The sequence below is a fragment of the Scyliorhinus canicula genome, chromosome 23, assembly GCF_902713615.1.
Source record: "Scyliorhinus canicula chromosome 23, sScyCan1.1, whole genome shotgun sequence".
In the NCBI taxonomy this organism is placed as follows: Eukaryota; Metazoa; Chordata; class Chondrichthyes; order Carcharhiniformes; family Scyliorhinidae; genus Scyliorhinus; species Scyliorhinus canicula.
In genome coordinates, this window is record NC_052168.1 from 12,544,589 (window position 1) to 12,561,991 (window position 17,403).

At 45.3% G+C, this 17,403-nt stretch overlaps 1 protein-coding gene across 5 annotated transcripts in view; it reads right to left on the minus strand.

Annotated features, from left to right (window-relative positions):
* pla2g6 (phospholipase A2, group VI (cytosolic, calcium-independent)) overlaps positions 1-17,403 on the minus strand; it is a 75,887-nt gene that overhangs the window by 24,146 nt on the left and 34,338 nt on the right. For all 5 annotated transcript variants that reach the window (XM_038783489.1, XM_038783492.1, XM_038783488.1 and 2 more), the window contains 4 exons: positions 8,878-9,065; positions 4,625-4,721; positions 2,790-2,972; positions 1,511-1,619 (listed from right to left, as the gene is read on the minus strand). In XM_038783489.1, the coding sequence (XP_038639417.1) occupies positions 1,511-1,619; positions 2,790-2,972; positions 4,625-4,721; positions 8,878-9,065 (577 nt within the window). The remainder of the gene's footprint in view (positions 1-1,510; positions 1,620-2,789; positions 2,973-4,624; positions 4,722-8,877; positions 9,066-17,403) is intronic.

Genomic DNA, 17,403 nt, shown 5'->3' on the forward strand with positions numbered 1-17,403 from the left:
ACACAGTACACCATACGTTATACATAACTCTGCAATACAGAAAGCAGCCCCATGTAAAACTCTCCCCATTTCCTACTGCCTAGGAAAACTTTTACATTTTTAAAAATCATATACATAACGATAAGGCCCCAGAGCAGGGTCCATGTGGATACACATTCGCACCAGTCGGTTTATTTACCGCGCAAAAACCGAATGACGGAGTAGGCTCGATGGGGCGAATGGCCTGCTCCTATTATCTATTTTTCGATGTTTCAAACATGCAATGGCTCAGAAGACTCGAGTGCAAACCCAAAAGGCCACCCCTTCATCTCTGATCTCAGCCGCTGTGTTATTATGGGCTGGTTTAGCTCGGGGCTAGACAGCTGGTTTGTGATGCAGAACAAGACCAGCAGTTCAATTCACATATCAACTTACCCGAACAGGCGCCGGAATGTGGCGACTGGGGGCTTTTCACAGTAACTTCATACTTGTGACAATAAAAGGTTATTATTATTATTGGGGAGACATCGAGCAGAAGCCACATAGCTTCCCAAAGAGGAAACCTTGAAAACTTGGCCACATACCGCAGCTATTCCTTCACTATGAAAACCTTTGACTTTCCAACCTAACATTATGCACGTGCATCATCGGCAGAAGGACTCGGGCGATTTGGGAAGAAACCAATCATCATCTTCTCCGAGCAACAAGGGATGGGGAATAAATGCTCCAGCACTGCACACCGTCAGAAAAACAAATAAATAACGAATAACTCGTTTTTTTTGGCCCCTTTTGTCTGTCTTATACCAGAGCAGGCCACATCTAACCTTCTGGTTGCAGTCAACGGAGAAAAGAGGGATTTATACATCTTGAAATCTGGCCTCTGGGTTAAGAGTATTTTTCACACCGTATAACATTTTCCAAACACCCATTTGCTGTCCAATTTAGGGGGGTTTGGAAGGTTCGAAAAAAATGTTTACTTAAGACACAAACAACGGTAATCTTTGCAAAGAAACCAAAGGATAAAAACATTGTCGGTGTTCACTGTAAAGTACTTCTGTTTAAACTTCAGAGTTGGTTGTTTTTTTTATATAATCTTTATTGTCACAAGTAGGCTTACATTAACACTAAAATAAAGTTACTGTGAAAATCCCCTAGTCGCCACACTCCGGCACCTGTTCAGGTACACTGAGGGAGAATTCAGAGTGTCCAATTCACCTAACAAGCACGTCTTACGGGAATTGTGGGTGGAAACCAGAGCGCCCGGAGGAAACCCCACGCAGGACACGAGGAGAACTTGCAGACTCCGCACAGACAGTGACCCAAGCCGGGAATCGAACCCAGGTCCCCGTGCTGTGAAGCAACAGTGCTACCCACTGTGCTACCGTGCCGCCCCCATTTCAGGGAGGGCAGTGTCTAAATCTTTTACGTCCTAAATTATTGGCTAACGACTAAGCCAAGGCAAGTTAGTGATCACACCAGTCCTTCCATAGCATCCTACAGCTAAATCTTAACAGGTTATCGATTTCCCCACCTTTGCTGTGCCGAGCAGCAATTAAACCAGGTGTCTCGCCAAATTCATTGGGTGATTTCACATCCGCACCAAATACGATCAGAGCCTTGATGAGATCCAGGTTATCGAGCTGCAACATCAGAAAGTTATATTACTGACTCGAGTCAAAATATATTTCAAGGGTTTAACTTTACCTAGTCTTTATTTAAAAGGAATCCTCCTTCATGTGTCTTGCCAAAGGCCATTTAAAAAAGACGCGACATATCGCTCCCACTCTTGAATAGCTTTGTAAGTGCCTGCACTGCTCAGTGTGATGTTTAGCTGCACAGACTAGGGTGTTTACACTGTTGATGTGGAGAGTGTTAGGAGGAGCTACAGCTCTGCTGAAAGTTCCTGGGCTAGGAAAGGAGGGAAAGAAAAATTAAAAGTTCAAATGGAAGGGTAGAGAAATACTGCGTGACTACAACATCTAATGCCGGCTATGGTTAAACAGCTTGCCATCACTCGCAATTTAACCCAGAAAATGAATACTTGGCACTGAAGGGGAGCCAGTGTCAGTCCAGCAGTGCCCCAGTATGAGTAAGTAAGTGACTTTACAAGAAATGGGGAGATAAATCATGGAATCCCGACAGTGTAGGAGGCCACTCGGCCCATCGGGTCTGCACCGACCCTCTGAAAGGGCACCCCACTTAGGCTCATTCTCCAGCAACACCGTAACTCCACTAACCTTTGGTCACAGAGGGCAGTTTGGCACGGCCAATCCAGCTAACCTGCATATCTTCGGACTGTGGAGGGAAACCGCAGCACCCGAAGGAAACTCACGCAGACACCGGGAGAACGTGCAAACCCCATAAGGCCAGAATTGAACCCTAGACCCTGATGCAGTGAGGCAGCCGTGCTAACCACTGTGCCAGCCCAAACGTTCACAATTCTTTGCAGAGCGTCTCTTAAAGTCTCCTTCCTCTCCAGCTGAAACAACAGAACGGTTAGCCTTCCAGCCAACCAGCAATTAAAGCCATCCTGAGATCAGTTGGCAGGAAATGGGGTTGAAGCACTGCAACATTGTGCAGGCTGATCTTGCCTTCCCAAAGTTCTTTTTAAGTTATCCAGATAGCGGTTGCACTGAAACCCATGATCACAGTTATACGTCGTAGCTAAGAAACCATACAGAGAAACGTTCCAGCTACCTAACATTCTATCGCAATAGTACCCTACTCAACAAGCTCGAGAGACTAGACATAGGTTAGCATGAGCTCAGGAAGCTGGTGGGTTGTTCTATACAACATTAAATCGTACTGACCTTCATGGCAAGATGAAGGGGTGTATTCCCATTTTCTCCTTTTGCATTTGCATCTGCTCCGTGTACTAACAGAACCATCGCACACTCAAAACGTCCGCGTTTCACCATGATGTGCAGTGCTGTTTCTCCAGTTTTACTCAGGTAGTTCAAAGCACATCCGTGGTTAATCAGCAGTCGGATCATCTGAAATTATTTAATCGATACAGCACTGTAATTCCATGTTGAAAAACTTGCACTTATACAGAGGCTTCTACGGCCTCAGGGCATTACAAAGTGCTTTACAATCTATGAAGTAATTTTGAATTGTAGTCAACGCTGTAGAGAAATGAGGTGTCCAATTCACCAACAACAAAGTACTACAAACAACAATGAGATAATCAACCAGATAATCTGCTTTCGCAACATTAATTGACAGATCGATGCTGGTCCGGCCATGGAAGAATCGCCCTGTTCCTCCCCAATTAGTGCCATGAACCTGTACCAAGACTCGCAGACTTTAGATGTGTGAGGAAAAAGTCTAAACCTGGCAGAGTTAGGTCAGGTTCCCTTATGGGAGAGGTCAGGTGCGCATTTGGGACTGTTAACAGCAGATATAAATATGCTATAAGTGATAAAGTTCTTGGAGCTGTTGAGTTATTTAAACTTCCTGGCCTTTAAATTTCGAGTGGGGTGGGGAAGAAACAGCTGCAGTTGAAAAAAATTATCAATGCTTGCAATTTCACTAGTTGTTGCCTGTTTGACTGCTTCCACGACCTATCATTATCGCAGCTGGGTGGGGGGGGGGGGGTGGTTTCTGTAAGTCCACAGTTCGATTGATAGCTCCAAGTGGTCATAAAGAGTTTAGCTGTTGGGCTATGAGTAAATTGTTTTATAAAGGATCAAGTACTTGACGAGATTTAAATATACTGTATCATTTTTGCATTAGAGTGTTTTCCAAAATAGTAAGTTTGCAGCGGATACCTAGAGCTTTATTTTATTTCATTGCAGCATGGCTCCTGAGGCCTGCCTACAGTAGATACTGGATGAGTTGACATGGAGGGTGTAAGGGCAAAGGGTGGTGGTTGGGGGCTCAGGGTTGGCATAGGGGTCATAAAGGGCCATCGGGATGAGTGGTAGGGCATAGGTTGCCATGGAGGAAATGAGGGGCTGTGGCGTTGGGTGGGAGGCACAAGTTGGCATGGATGGGAAATGGGGAGAGGAGGTGTGAGGGGTGAGGGTTAAGGGCTGCTACTTTACAAGTGGGGGGAAATCTCATAGCGCCGATGCGGGCCTTTTAACCAGCCCAACGTAGAGCCCGACAGCCTGTGGCTGTCTCTCTAGTGCTTCCAAGGTCAGTGGGCCTCACACACGGCAACCTCCCCACAGTGGGCCCCACACCCAGCAATCACCCCATCTCCCCTTCCTACCACCATCACCACTCCGATATGAAAATCCGGTGGTTCGGTGCAATTTCTCCCAAGTCAGGTTTGTGGAGCCAAAGAATTTCCTGACTCTGCGTGCCCCACTCAACAATGAAGTTGTGTCCCTCCCTCCACCCACCCTCCGTCCAGTCTCATTTATAACCTCTACTCAGATTTATATTCTTCTACGGCGCAAGGTATTTCAATGGTAAGCTAAGTTCTGTGCACTAACTCTGCAAAGATGAAGCCCAAGGTTTGAAAATTATGGCTCGTAATCAACACAATTGCATGCCATTATGGAGCCACGCCAGCCAAAAACAGGACTACCCGGTTCAATCGAGACAATAACCCACACGAGCACCATCACGATTCCAGAGTATCAACCTCCCAGATGGAGAAGCCTATGAGCTGGATAGTAAAGAGAAAAAAAATTACATCTGCTTTCTTGGCCCAGTGGAGGGCTGTACCTCCGTAATGAACATCTTCAGTGTAGACCTGATTTGGGTCTGCTTCGAGGATGGCCTCAGCACACCTAGAGAGAAACAAATAGGAAAGGTGACCGGTGCTGGCATTACACAAGCCACTAGCTTACACATTCACAACTGAGGTGGTAAGAGCGATTGGGATTTATAATAAAACAACCCAAGTATTGAAGGGAATGTGTTCTGAAGATGGAGGACCCCTAGACTCTGCAATGTGGCCCAAAATGAGCATTCGTTTCACCTCCCCCCACCCCGCCTTTTCCCATTCGCTCCAGAAGGTAGAGCGTAGCGCCACAGGCACCCTCCGCTGCAACCCCCAAGTGGTAATGTTTACGCGAGAGCCTTGAAACCGAATGGCAGCTGACTGGTCAATAGTTGACAGGGCAACCATGCTAGAGCATGACATCCAGGGGGATGGGAACCTACGCAAGGAGTCAGAGAAAGAGAGAAAAAGAGTATATATAAGAGGGAGCAAGGACAAAAGCAAAAGGTAGAAACGTGAATAAGAAAAGTGATAGGTGGAGAAACCAAGGACAAAATTCAAACAGGGCAGTAGAAAAGAATATTGGGAGCAAGACAAGCATTATGAAAAAGACAAACTTAAAGGCTCTGTGCCTTAATGCCCGGAGCATTTGCAATAATGTGGATGAACTAATCGCGCAGATAGATATAAATGGGTATGATATAATTGGGATTACGGAGATTTGGCTGCAGGGTGAACAGGGATGGGAACTGAATGTCCCAGGGTTCTCAGTATTTAGGAAGGACAGGCATAAAAGAAAAGGTGGTGGCGTGGCACTGCTGGTTAAAGAGGAAATTAACACAATAGTGAGAAAAAATATTAGCTCTGACAATGTGGAATCTGTATGGGTAGAGTTGAGAAATACCAAGAGACAAAAAACATTAGTGGGTGTCAAATATAGACCCTCAAACTGCACGTGAGGTTGGGAATGGCATTAAACAAGAAATTAGTTATTGAATTGGATTGGCATGTAATAAGGGAATATCGGTGATCATGGGTGATTTTAATCTTCACATAGATTGGGCAAATCAAATTAGCCACAATGCCGTAGAGGAGGAATTCCTGGAGTGTATACGGGATGGTTTTCTTAACCAATATGTGGAGGAACCAACTAGAGAGCAGGCCATCTTAGACTGGGTACTGTGTAATGCGAAGGGAATTATTGCCAATCTGGCTGTACGAGACCCCTTGGGGATGAGTGACCATAACATGATAGAATTTTTAAAAATCAAGATGGAGAGTGAAGTAGTTGATTTGGAGACTAGGGTGCTGAATCTTAATAAAGGGAACTATGAGGACACGAGGCATGAGTTGGCCTCGATAGATTGGGGAGAGAGTTATTTAAAGGGATGACAGTGGATAGACAACGGCAAACATTCAAGGAACGCATGGAGGAACTACAGCAACTGTTCATTCCTGTCTGGCACCAAAGCAAAGGGGGTAAGAGGGCCAATCCATGGCTCACAAAGGAAATTATAAATAGTAACCGATCCAAGGAAGAAGCATACAAGATTGGCCAAGAAAAATAATAGGTCTGAGGATTGGGGGCAGTTTAGAATTCAGCAAAGACAAAGGGATTGATTAAGAAGGGGAAAGTACAGTACGAAAGGAAGCTTGCAGGGAACATAAAGACTGACACTAAGAGTTTCTACAGATATGTGAAAAGAAAGAGATTGGTAAAGAGAAATGTAGGCCCCCTACAGACAGAAACAGGGGGATGCATAATAAGGGACAAAGAAATGGCTGAGCAATTAAATACATACTTTGGTTCTGTCTTCACAAATGAGGACACAGATCAGATCCCAGAAATGTTGTAGAATGAAAGGTTTAGTGAGAGGAAAGAACTGAGGGAGATCAACATTAGTCGAGAAATGGTGCTGGGAAAACTGATGGGATTGAAGGCGGATAAACCCTCAGGGCCTGAGAATCTGCATCCCAGAGTGCTTAAGGAGGTGGCTCTGGAAATGGTGGATGCATTGCTGGTCATCTTCCGGGATTCTATAGACTCTGGAACTGTCCCTGCAGATTGGAGGGTAGCTCACGTCAGTCTGATATTCAAAAAGGGAGGTAGAGAGAAAGCAGGGAATTATAGACCAGTAAGCCTAACATCGGTAGTGGGGAAAATGCTTGAATCCATTATTAAGGACTTTATGGCGGAACATTTAGAAAGCAGTGGCAGGATCAGTCAGAGTCAGCATAGATTTATGAAGGGAAAATCGTGCTAGACAAATCTGTTGGAATTCTTTGAAGAGGTAACCTGTACAGTCGACAAGGGGGAAGTCAGTCGATGTGGTATATTTGGACTTTCAGAAGGCGTTTGACAAAGTCCCACATAAGAGATTATTATGCAAAATTAAAGCGCATGGGATTGGGGGAAATGTATTGAGGTGGATAGAAAACTGGTTGACAGAGAGGAAACAAAGAGTAGGGATTAATGGGTCCTTTTCAAATTGGCAGGCAGTAACCAGTGGGGTACCACAGGGATCGGTGCTGGGGCCCTAGCTATTCACAATATATATCAATGATTTGGGCGAGGGAACAAAATGTAACATCAAAGTTTTCAGATGATACCAAATTAGGTGCGAGGGTGAATTGCGACGAGGATGCAGAGATCCTGCAGCATGATCTGGACAGGCTGGGCGAGTGAGCAAACCAATGGCAGATACAGTATAATTTGGATAAGTGTGAGATTATTCATTTTGGAAGCAAAAACAGGAAGGCAAATTACTACCTGAATGGTTGTAAATTGGGAGAGGGGAATGTGCAGCGGGACCTGGGTGTCCTTGTGCAACATTCGCTGAAGTAAGCATGCAGGTGCAGCAGGTGGTAAAGAAGGCTAATGGTATGTTGGCCTTCATTGCAAGAGGTATCGGGTATAGAAGCAGGAATGTGTTGCTGCAATTATACAGGGCCTTGGTGAGGCCACAATTGGAGTATTGTGTGCAGTTTTGGTCTCCTTCTCTGAGGAAGGATGTTCTTGCTCTCGAGGGAGTGCAGCGAAGGTTTACCAGACTGATTCCAGGGATGGCGGGACTGTCATACGAGGAGAGATTGACCAAGTTGGGATTGTTCTCGCTGGAGTTCAGAAGAATGAGGGTGGATCTCATAGAGACTTATAAAATTTTAACAGGACTCGACAGGGTAGATGCAGGGAAGATGTTCCCAATGATAGGTGTGTCCAGAACCAGGGTCACAGCCTGAGGATTCAGGGTAAACCATTTTGAACAGAGAAAGGGAGACACTTCTTCACACAAAGAGTGGTGAGCCTGTGGAATTCATTACCACAGGAAGTAGTTGATACTAAATCTTTGAATATATTCTAGAGGCAGCTGGATATAGCATTTGGGGAGAATGGGATCAAAGGCTATGGGGAGAAAGCAGGATTAAGCTATTGAGTTGGATGATCAGCCATGATCATGATGAATGGGGCTCGAAGGGCCAAAAGGCCTCCTCCTGCTCCTATCTTCTATGTATCTATGTATCCGCAGTTTCCTGCTTGAGTATTGCTTCAAAAAGGGACAGGCTGTTAAAGATTTCCGTCTTGCGTGCATCAGAACAGACGGAACGATGCTAAATTTTAACGTAAGCAACAATTTATACTGCATGTTGCTCCCTTTAAAATTTGACATTCTTGCATTAGTCCCGGTAAGTTCAAGACAAAAAAAACTTCAACAGCATGTCTCTTTTATTCCAGCAATACTGATTACCGAGCGACTATGTGAACTCTTTTTGCCCGAGACTCGCTCAATAGCAATCAGGAGCTTCATCACTTTCCTGATGCTTTTATGTTCCCAATTCAGTGCAGCCAAGGGACTGTCCCTATTGATGCTTCCTCTGATATCTTTTAGCTTCGCAATGAGCAGCGCTTAAACCTAGAACACTCCTGACCTCAATGCTCTTTTTCTGCTGAAACACAATGAGATTTTGCAGTATTGCGTTATGATTTTGTTCAGTTTAAATCTTTGATTGCTGATGACAGCAATGGGTACGAGCAAGAAAACGTTTAATTCTCCAACAAGGTTATCTTGAAGTCTTCGACATCCCGCATGAAACAACACTCGGTTCCAGTGCCTAAAATGCAGAGATTTTCAGTGACCTTATTTTCCACAGCACTTGAGGGAAGAAAAAGATTAAGGGGCAGGGGGGGGGGGGGGGGGGGGGGTTGAAATATTTCTTGCCCTTACCCAGCCTGGGTGAACTTCATGGCTGTATGGATTGGATAACCATGCGATCCAACAATATTACAACTGGCTTGGCAACGGAGCAAGGATTTGGCCACATCAGTCTTTCCCAGTCGACAAGCGATGTGAAGTGGCGTCTCGCCACCACTGCTCAAGTGATTCATTCCAACAGAACGCTGTTTACTTAACAACTGCGAATTAAAAACAGACATGAAAAAAAGGTGGAAGGGAAATAAAAAGGTCAGGGTTTCTTTGTACGATTTAGTAGGTGGCTGCGGACAGGGTCGTGGTCATCTGAGCACATGGGTTCACATCCAGCCCAAATGCACGCAACAAGTCTCCTCTGCGAGGTGCCCATTAAAAGACCTTCGTTAAAAACGAGTGGAGGCTTCAAGTCTGTTTCCAACACGCACCAGCAGATTGAACAAACAGCCCATAATCTAACTATGACGGACACTAGTGGGGGACTTGGCAAAATCCACAGGTGCGACACTTTGATCTAAGGAATTGAAATGGTGGCACATTAAAGAGAAACAGATGGATCATGTTAAAATGCCTGGAATAATTTCAAGTCAATTCTCCCAATTTCAGAAATCTACTTCAATCCATCAAGCTCACAAAAGAAAACGTAGATTGTTTTTAGGCTATACGAACGTCCCTGAAAGGGACTGTCGCGGGCCCGGTTGATCAGCTGCTCTGCTTTGTGTAAGCAAGCTGATTTCCTTATCAGGATATCAACAGAAACAATTAGAAGTCAGGATAAGGGTACCTGTGGCGGAAAGCCAACCCTACATATTTGCTTTCTGTGGCGATGTACAGTCCTGTGTGCTTCTGGCTCCCCAACCAAAGTGCCAAAAGATGGATAGAACAGGAGTAGTTTTGTGCCTTAATATTAAAACCATCTTCAATAACAATAAATGAGAGCGTTTAGGTTTTTTTAATTCATTCATTGAACCTGGGCGTCGCAGGCTGTGCCAGCATTTATTGCCCATTCCTAATTGCCCTTGAGGGGGCAGCTAAGTCAACCACATTGCTGTGGGTTTAGAGCCACACGTAGGCCAGCCCGGGTAAGGACAGCAGATTTCCTTCCCTAAAGGACATTAGTGAACCAGATGGCTTTTTTACGACAATCGACAAATGGTCATCATTAGGCTTTCAATTCCGGGTGTTTTTAAATTCCATCACCTGTCGTGGTGGGGTTCGAATCCGGGTCCCCGGATCATTATCCTGGGTTTTGGATTACTAGGCCAGCGGCAATACCACTCTGCCACCATCTCCCCGTAAATAAAAAAAACATTGACCCCCCCCAGCACACTTAGCAAAGAGCATCAAGGGAGCGCCGAGAGGCAGGGGCTGGGTCAGGCGGTAGCTCGCCTCACGGTGGACCGCCAGCTCGAGCCCAGTAATAATGTAACAAGACTGTTAGCATTAGGAATCTCGCTGTGATTGTACTTTACACTTCATCGACTGTTTCTAATTGTCTTATCCTGCCCCACCACCCTTGTTACCTAGGATTTCATTTCGCAAGAGTCAAACTTAAATCCAACCACAGTGTTCGATAACTCAGCCATCTGACTGTCCAGCACTACCTTTCCATTGGACCCGTTGGAGAGTCAGAAATGATGCTCCAACATGCCTTCCATGGCAATGGAAGGCCAACCCAGCATTCAAGAGATTTCTGGATACTGAAAAAGGGCCACAAAACACAGGTGTGGCTGAAAGTGCAGCAGAAAGAGATTAAATAGCAATTAATAAACATGACTGGTGTTGTACTTGGGGAACTGAGTGAATAGGAGGACTCATCCTACAGTCTATAAACAAGATGATCACCCAGCATTAAAATTAAATCAATTCCCAACACCGTCCACGACACTATCTGGGCTGCTATCTTCTACACATGCATCCCTCCAATGCTAGACCATAGTTCAGAATATAAGAGTCAGGACCAGGTGTGGGTCAGTCCCTTGGGCCTGCATCTCCATCCAGTAAGATCACAGTTCAACTTCCGTATCAGGGGCGGCACGGTGGGGCAGTGATTAGCACTACTGCCTCATGGCACCGAGGACCCGGGGTCGTCACTGTCCATGTGGAGTTTGCACATTATCCCAGTGTCTGCGTGGGTCTCACCCCCACAACCCAAAGATGCACAGGTTAGGTGGATTGGCTATGCTACATTGCCCCTTAATTGGGAAAAAAACAAACTTCCACATCAAACCTAATTGCCCACTCTAATCCGGTATCTCTCAATTCTCTCCATCTCCTCAAATGGCCTTGCTTAAAATTTGGAGTGGTTCTGTCTGAAGCAGCTTCTCCTCTCATTGTGGATGAGGCTCTTCCTTCCCGTACTGCAGAATTCGTACCGATTCCAAATGTGAACAAAAGAGAGAGGGGAGCAAGGGTTAACCAAAGGGGCGACATAGTGAAGTCAGTGCAAATAAGGTAAATAAGGGGCAGCACGGTAGCATTGTGGGTAGCACAATGGCTTCACAGCTCCAGGGTCCCAGGTTCGATTCCGGCTTGGGTCACTGTCTGTGCGGAGTCTGCACATCCTCCCCGTGTGCTCGTGGGTTTCCTCCGGGTGCTCCAGTTTCCTCCCACAGTCGAAAGATTTGCGGGTTAGGTGGATTGGCCATGATAAATTGCCCTTAGTGTCCAAAATTGCCCATAGTGTTGGGTGGGGTTACTGGGTTATGGGGATAGGGTTACTGGGTTATGGTTGACCTTGGGTAGGGTGCTCTTTCCAAGAGCCGGTGCAGACTCGATGGGCCGAATGGCCTCCTTCTCCACTGTAAATTCTATGATCTATAAATTGATGTCCACCCGAAATAAATTCTATTTTACAAAATATATCAACAATCATATACCAACCAAAATACCGGGATGAATAATAATAATAATCTTTATTAGTGTCATAAGTTGGCTTATTTAACACTGCAATGAAGTTACTGTGAAAATCCCCCAGTCGCCACATTCCGGCGCCTGTTCGGGTACACAGAGGGAGAATTCAGAATGTCCACATTACCTAAAAAGCACGTTTTCGGGACTCGTGAGAGGAAACCGGAGCACCCGGAGGAAACCCACGCAGACACGGGGAGAATGTGCAGACTCTGCACAGACAGTGACCCAAGCAGGAATCGAACCCGGGACCCTGGTGCTGTGAGGCAACAGTGCTAACCACTGTGCCGCCCAAAGATACTATGACTTATGTGCAGGCTTACAACTATTTGCCCGACTTCTTAACACAGGATGAAAGAAGGATGCGGAAATTAGTGCCTAATCATACTCATGACCTACCAATAACATTGTGGTGTTTACGTACTGGTGTATGCTCACAGAACACCAGTCATCGACATCAATTACTTACATACCAACGCACCAGTTAGTAGCAGGGGCTGGCCATTCGGCCCCTCGAAACTGCACCATCATTTGATAAGCTCATGGCTGATTTGATTGTGGTGTCTACTTTCCCGTCTACCACCTTCAACACCCTCGTCAATAAATAATCTATCCAACTCAGCCTTATAGATACTGAATGACCCCAGCCTCCATCGGAGTCTGGGGAATAGAATTCCAAAGACGTACAACTCCCTGAGAGAAACAATTTCCATCTTCAATAGGAATACTCCTTGCACTTGAATGTGTATTAGTCATTATACCTTGCTGCAACATTACCGTTGAATCAGATCAAGAACCCCAAGCAGGTAAGCTTGTTGTAAATCTGGAATTGGAAGAGAGGAACTCAAGAAAATTACAGCACAGAAAGAGGCTATTCGGTCCATCGTGTCTGCACCAGCCACCAAGCACTTTTCTACTCCAATCCCATTTTCCAGTACTTGGCCCATAACCTTGTGTGCCATGGTGTTTCAGGTGCTCATCTAAATACTTCTTAAATGTTGTGAGGGTTTCCGCTCCTCCTACCCTTTCAGGGAGTGAGTTCCAAATTTCAACTACCCTCTCGGTGAAAAGGCTTTTCCTCACATCCCCTCTATCTAGGCCCCTCATAATTTTATACATCTCAAATCAGGTCCGTCCGTCCCCGTCAGCCTTCTCTGCTCCAAGGAAGACAACCCCGACCTATCCAGTCTCTCTTGATAGCCGAAATGCTCCAGCCCAGGCAGCATCCTGGCGAATCTCCACTGCACCCTCTTTGGGGCCATCACATCCTTCCTATAGAGTATATCAGCCGGAACGGCACACAGTTCTTTACCTATGGCCTAGCCAGCTTTTCATACAGTTCCATCATGACCTCCCTGCTCTTATATTCTATGCCTTAGCTAATAAAGACAAGCATACCATATTCCCTAACCATCTTTTCTACCTGTCCTGCTGTCTTCAAGGAACTCTGGACATGCAGAACATGGTCCCTCTGTACTTCCTAGCGCAATGTTCTTCAAACATTTTTTCCGGGGACCCCTTTTTACCAACCAGCCAACCTTCACGACCCACGCCGGCCGACCTTCGCGACCCACGCCGGCCAACCTTCGCGACCCAAGCCAGCCAACCTGCGCGACCCACGCCGGCCAACCTGCGCGACCCACGCCGGCCAACCTGCGCGACCCACGCCGGCCAACCTGCGCGACCCACCATTTTCTCTTACCTTGTTTGCTGCTGACAAAAATGGAGGAAATGGTTTTGGGTCCCTTTAGCCCTCGTACACGCTCCTCCAATGGAACCTGTTGGATGAAGGTGAAGCCTTCCGGTGTTGGAAAGCATGGAGTCTCCATCTGTCCAAAGTTCTGAATTTTTTTCTTGTAAAATTTTATCAAATAAACCTCCCCCCGAACTTGTAAAAATAAAATGAATAAAATAAATGAAAAAAAATAAAAATTAAATGAATAAAATGAATAAAAACCACTTGCAAAACAAAAAGCTGCAACCATTTAAAATAGCGGCCGCACTGCGCATGCGTGCCCGATTTGCGCATCGTGCAAATCATCATGCGTGCATGCGCAATGCGGCTGAATTTTTTTTTTACATGTTCGCGGAACGCGCATGTGAGCCGATCATCGTTAGCACTGCTGCCGAATTTTTTTTTTTTACATGTTCCCAGCCGCTTGCAGCCGGCGTTATGAAAAGCCGGCTGCTGCGCGGAGATTTGCGCGATCGGGAGCGCCGCAGACAACGGCTCCTCAACCCTCCCGCGACCCACCCATGGGTCGCGCCGCCAACTTTGAAGAACACTGTCCTAGCATCCTACCATCCATTTTATATTCCCTTGCCTTGATAGTCCTCCCAAAATACAATACCTCACACTTTTCAAGGTTAAATTCCAGTGAAATGGTACTTAGCAAATTATTGGAACTGCAGGTTGACAAGTCCCCGGGTCCTGATGGGAGTTCATCCTCGGGTCTTTAAGAAATGGCGAGCAAGATAGTTGATGGGTTGGTTTTAATTTTCCAAAATTCACTAGATTAGGGCAGGTTCCAGTAGATTAGAAAATAGCTAGTAACTCCTTTATTCAAAAAGAGAGGGAGGCAGAAAGCAAGAAACTATAGGCTGTTTAGTTTAACATCTGTCATGGAGAAAATGTTAGAAGCCACTATTAAAGATGTTCTAACAGGGCACCTAGATAAATTCAAGATAAACAGGCAAAGTCAACATGGTTTTGTGAAAGGGAAATCAAATCAAACCAATTTATTGGAGTTCGTTGAAGAAATAACAGATGCTATGGTACTGTATTTGTATTTTCACAAGGCATGTTATCAGAAGCTATTGCGAAAAATAAAAGCTCATGATGTAGTGGTAACATAATGGCACGGATAAAAGTTTGGCTAGCTAACAGGAAACAGAGAGTAGGCCTAAATGAGTCATTTTTACTTAGCAGGATGTGACAAGTGGTGTGTCACAGAGATCCCGCACCAAGCCTCCCCGAACAGGCGCCGGAATGTGGCGACTAGGGGCTTTTCACGGTAACTTCATTTGAAGCCTACTCGTGACAATAAGCGATTTTCATTTTCATTTCATCAGCATGGGGGCCTCAACTTTGCAAAATAAATGATCTGGATTAAGAGACTGATAGTATGATTGCTAAATTTGCCCATGACTCAAATATAGGTAGGGATGCAAGTTGTGAACAAGACATAAGGATGCACAAAAGTTAGGTGAGTGGGCAAAGATCCGATAAATGGGAGTAAAATGTGGGCAAATCTGAATTGTCCATTTTGGCAGAAAGAATTAAAACGGAGTGTATTAGTTAAATGGTGAGAGGTTGCAAAGCTCTGAGATGCAGAAGGATCTGGGCATCCTAGTGCATGAACTGCAAAAGGTCAGTATTCAGGTGCAGCAAGATCACATCTGGAGTACCATGCTTAGTACTGGTCTCTTTATTTAAGGAAAGATGTAAATGCATTGGAAGCAGTTCAGGAAAGGTTTACAGGCAGTCCTGGGAAATACAACATAATTAGTTCCAGGAAACTGCACTGCACATCAGAACAGATTTGCCCATGCGGGGCAAGGCAGCATTTTTACCAGCAAATTACGACCTAATTTCTCGCAGGTTTTACACCTTAATTCAGATGCATTTAAGCCTCTGCCAGCGAGTCACAGCAACTCCGTTGCGATATTCCGACCCAGAGTTACGACCCAGTGACTGAAGGGTGCGGGAAGTGTGATTTTGGGTGAGGTTGGGGGTGGGGGACCTTTTCCTGGGCTCATATAAAACAGATCAAATTTATAAATAATATTTATAAAAATATAAACGGTGAACTGGTGTGGCGTTGGAAAGTCAGAACCGGGTGTCAATTTTTAAACGTCGTATACTGTTCTTCGTAACTTGAACGTTGTAAAGTCAAGGATTGCCTGCACTAGATTAATGCCTGGACTGGGCGGGTTGTCTAATGAGTAAAGGTCGGACCCGCTGGGCTTGTATCTGCTGGTGTTTAGAAGAGTAAGAGGCGACTTGATTGAAACATGTGGATGTGGAGAGGATCTGCAATACTATTACCGCGAGATGCATTGGGATGTCCTGGAATCAGGAGAAGTGCACTATGAAGTTCTTTCTATTCTTTACATTACGATCTTGAAAAAGAGGAAGAAAATCATGGGCAAATAATTTGGCGATATCTTAGTTTAAAAGTTTGAAAAAAGTGTACAGGAAACAAGGAATGTGGAAGAAAATAAGCATTTCCATAGTTTGAAACTCTTGGGAAACATGAGCAGCACGGTAGCACAGTGGTTAGCACAGTTGCTTCACAGCTCCAGGGTTCCAGGTTCGATTCCCGTACTTGGGTCACTGTCTGTGCGGAGTCTGCACGTTCTCCCCGTGTCTGCGTTGGTTTCCTCCGGGTGCTCCAATTTCCTCCCACAGCCCAAAGATGTGCGGGTTAGGTGGATTGGCCATGATAAATTGCCCTTTAGTGTCCAAAAAAGATTAGGTGGGGTTACTGGTTATTAGATAGGGTGGAGGCGGGGGCTTGGCTGGGGTGCTCTTTCCAAGGGCCGGTGCAGACTCGATGGGCCGAATGGCCTCCTGCTGCACTGTAAAATCTATGAGGTGGCTGCACAAGGATGCTTAATTCCATCGTAGTGAAGATACAGAGTAGAAGAAACGGCATGTGGTGTGGTGCACTTGGAGCTTTGTTCGAAGAGCTTACAAATCATTTACTGTTCTAACAGTCCTCCAACTCTGTACGGCTAATTGCTGACTGTTCTGGACAAATCTGTTTACACAATCCTTTGGAACTTGGCTGCTCACCATGACAAAGGGAACAGTTTGACCCATTTCACGTCCACAGGGACTGCAGTTCTCTCATTAAATGCGGACAGAGGTTTCTTAATTACACAACGATCTCCGCGGAAATCATTACCCGGCAAACCTCATATTTGCAGACTCGGCAAGAGCACAAAAAGCCCTTCAAACATGAAATTTGTCTCCAAGCTCAGTAACGCAAAACTGCTGGCAAGGGGAACCCAACATAATAAAATCACTTCTGCAAGTAGACTAAACACCTGTCACGACCAATGTTTCACTCCTAAATATCAACTGGTGATGCTGGAAACTTGGCTAAAACACAGTTTGATCATCACTACAGCTCTTCACCTGGAATCTCAGTAGTCAAAGAACAGGTATCGCTTTTCTCTCTGAGCTTTTAGTAAGGTCTAAACTTGGTAAGTTTTGCAAAAATAATTCACAGAACATGGTACTAACATTCCATTAGCATTAAGTAACAACGACCTCGGGTGTAAGGCTCCTATTTTACCATTCGAGCTTTCTGGCCCTTTGATTAAATTTCTTCATAGTCTTGACAGATATTCAGGATTTCAATAACTCACGAGTTTTTTCTTAAGAAGCGCAACAAAAAACACAGGTCATTTTGCAATGCAAATGACATGGCAGCAGTAACAACTTAGATTTACATGGTGCCTTTAATGTAATAAAACGTACCTGCAAAGATGGAACAAACTCCCACTCTCCCTCGTGGGGAGAGTCCAGACGATCAAAATGAACGTACTGCCCAGGTTCCTCTTCCTGTTTAGATCCATTCCGATCTACATCCCCCAAGGCCTTTTTCAAAGCGCTGGACAAACTAA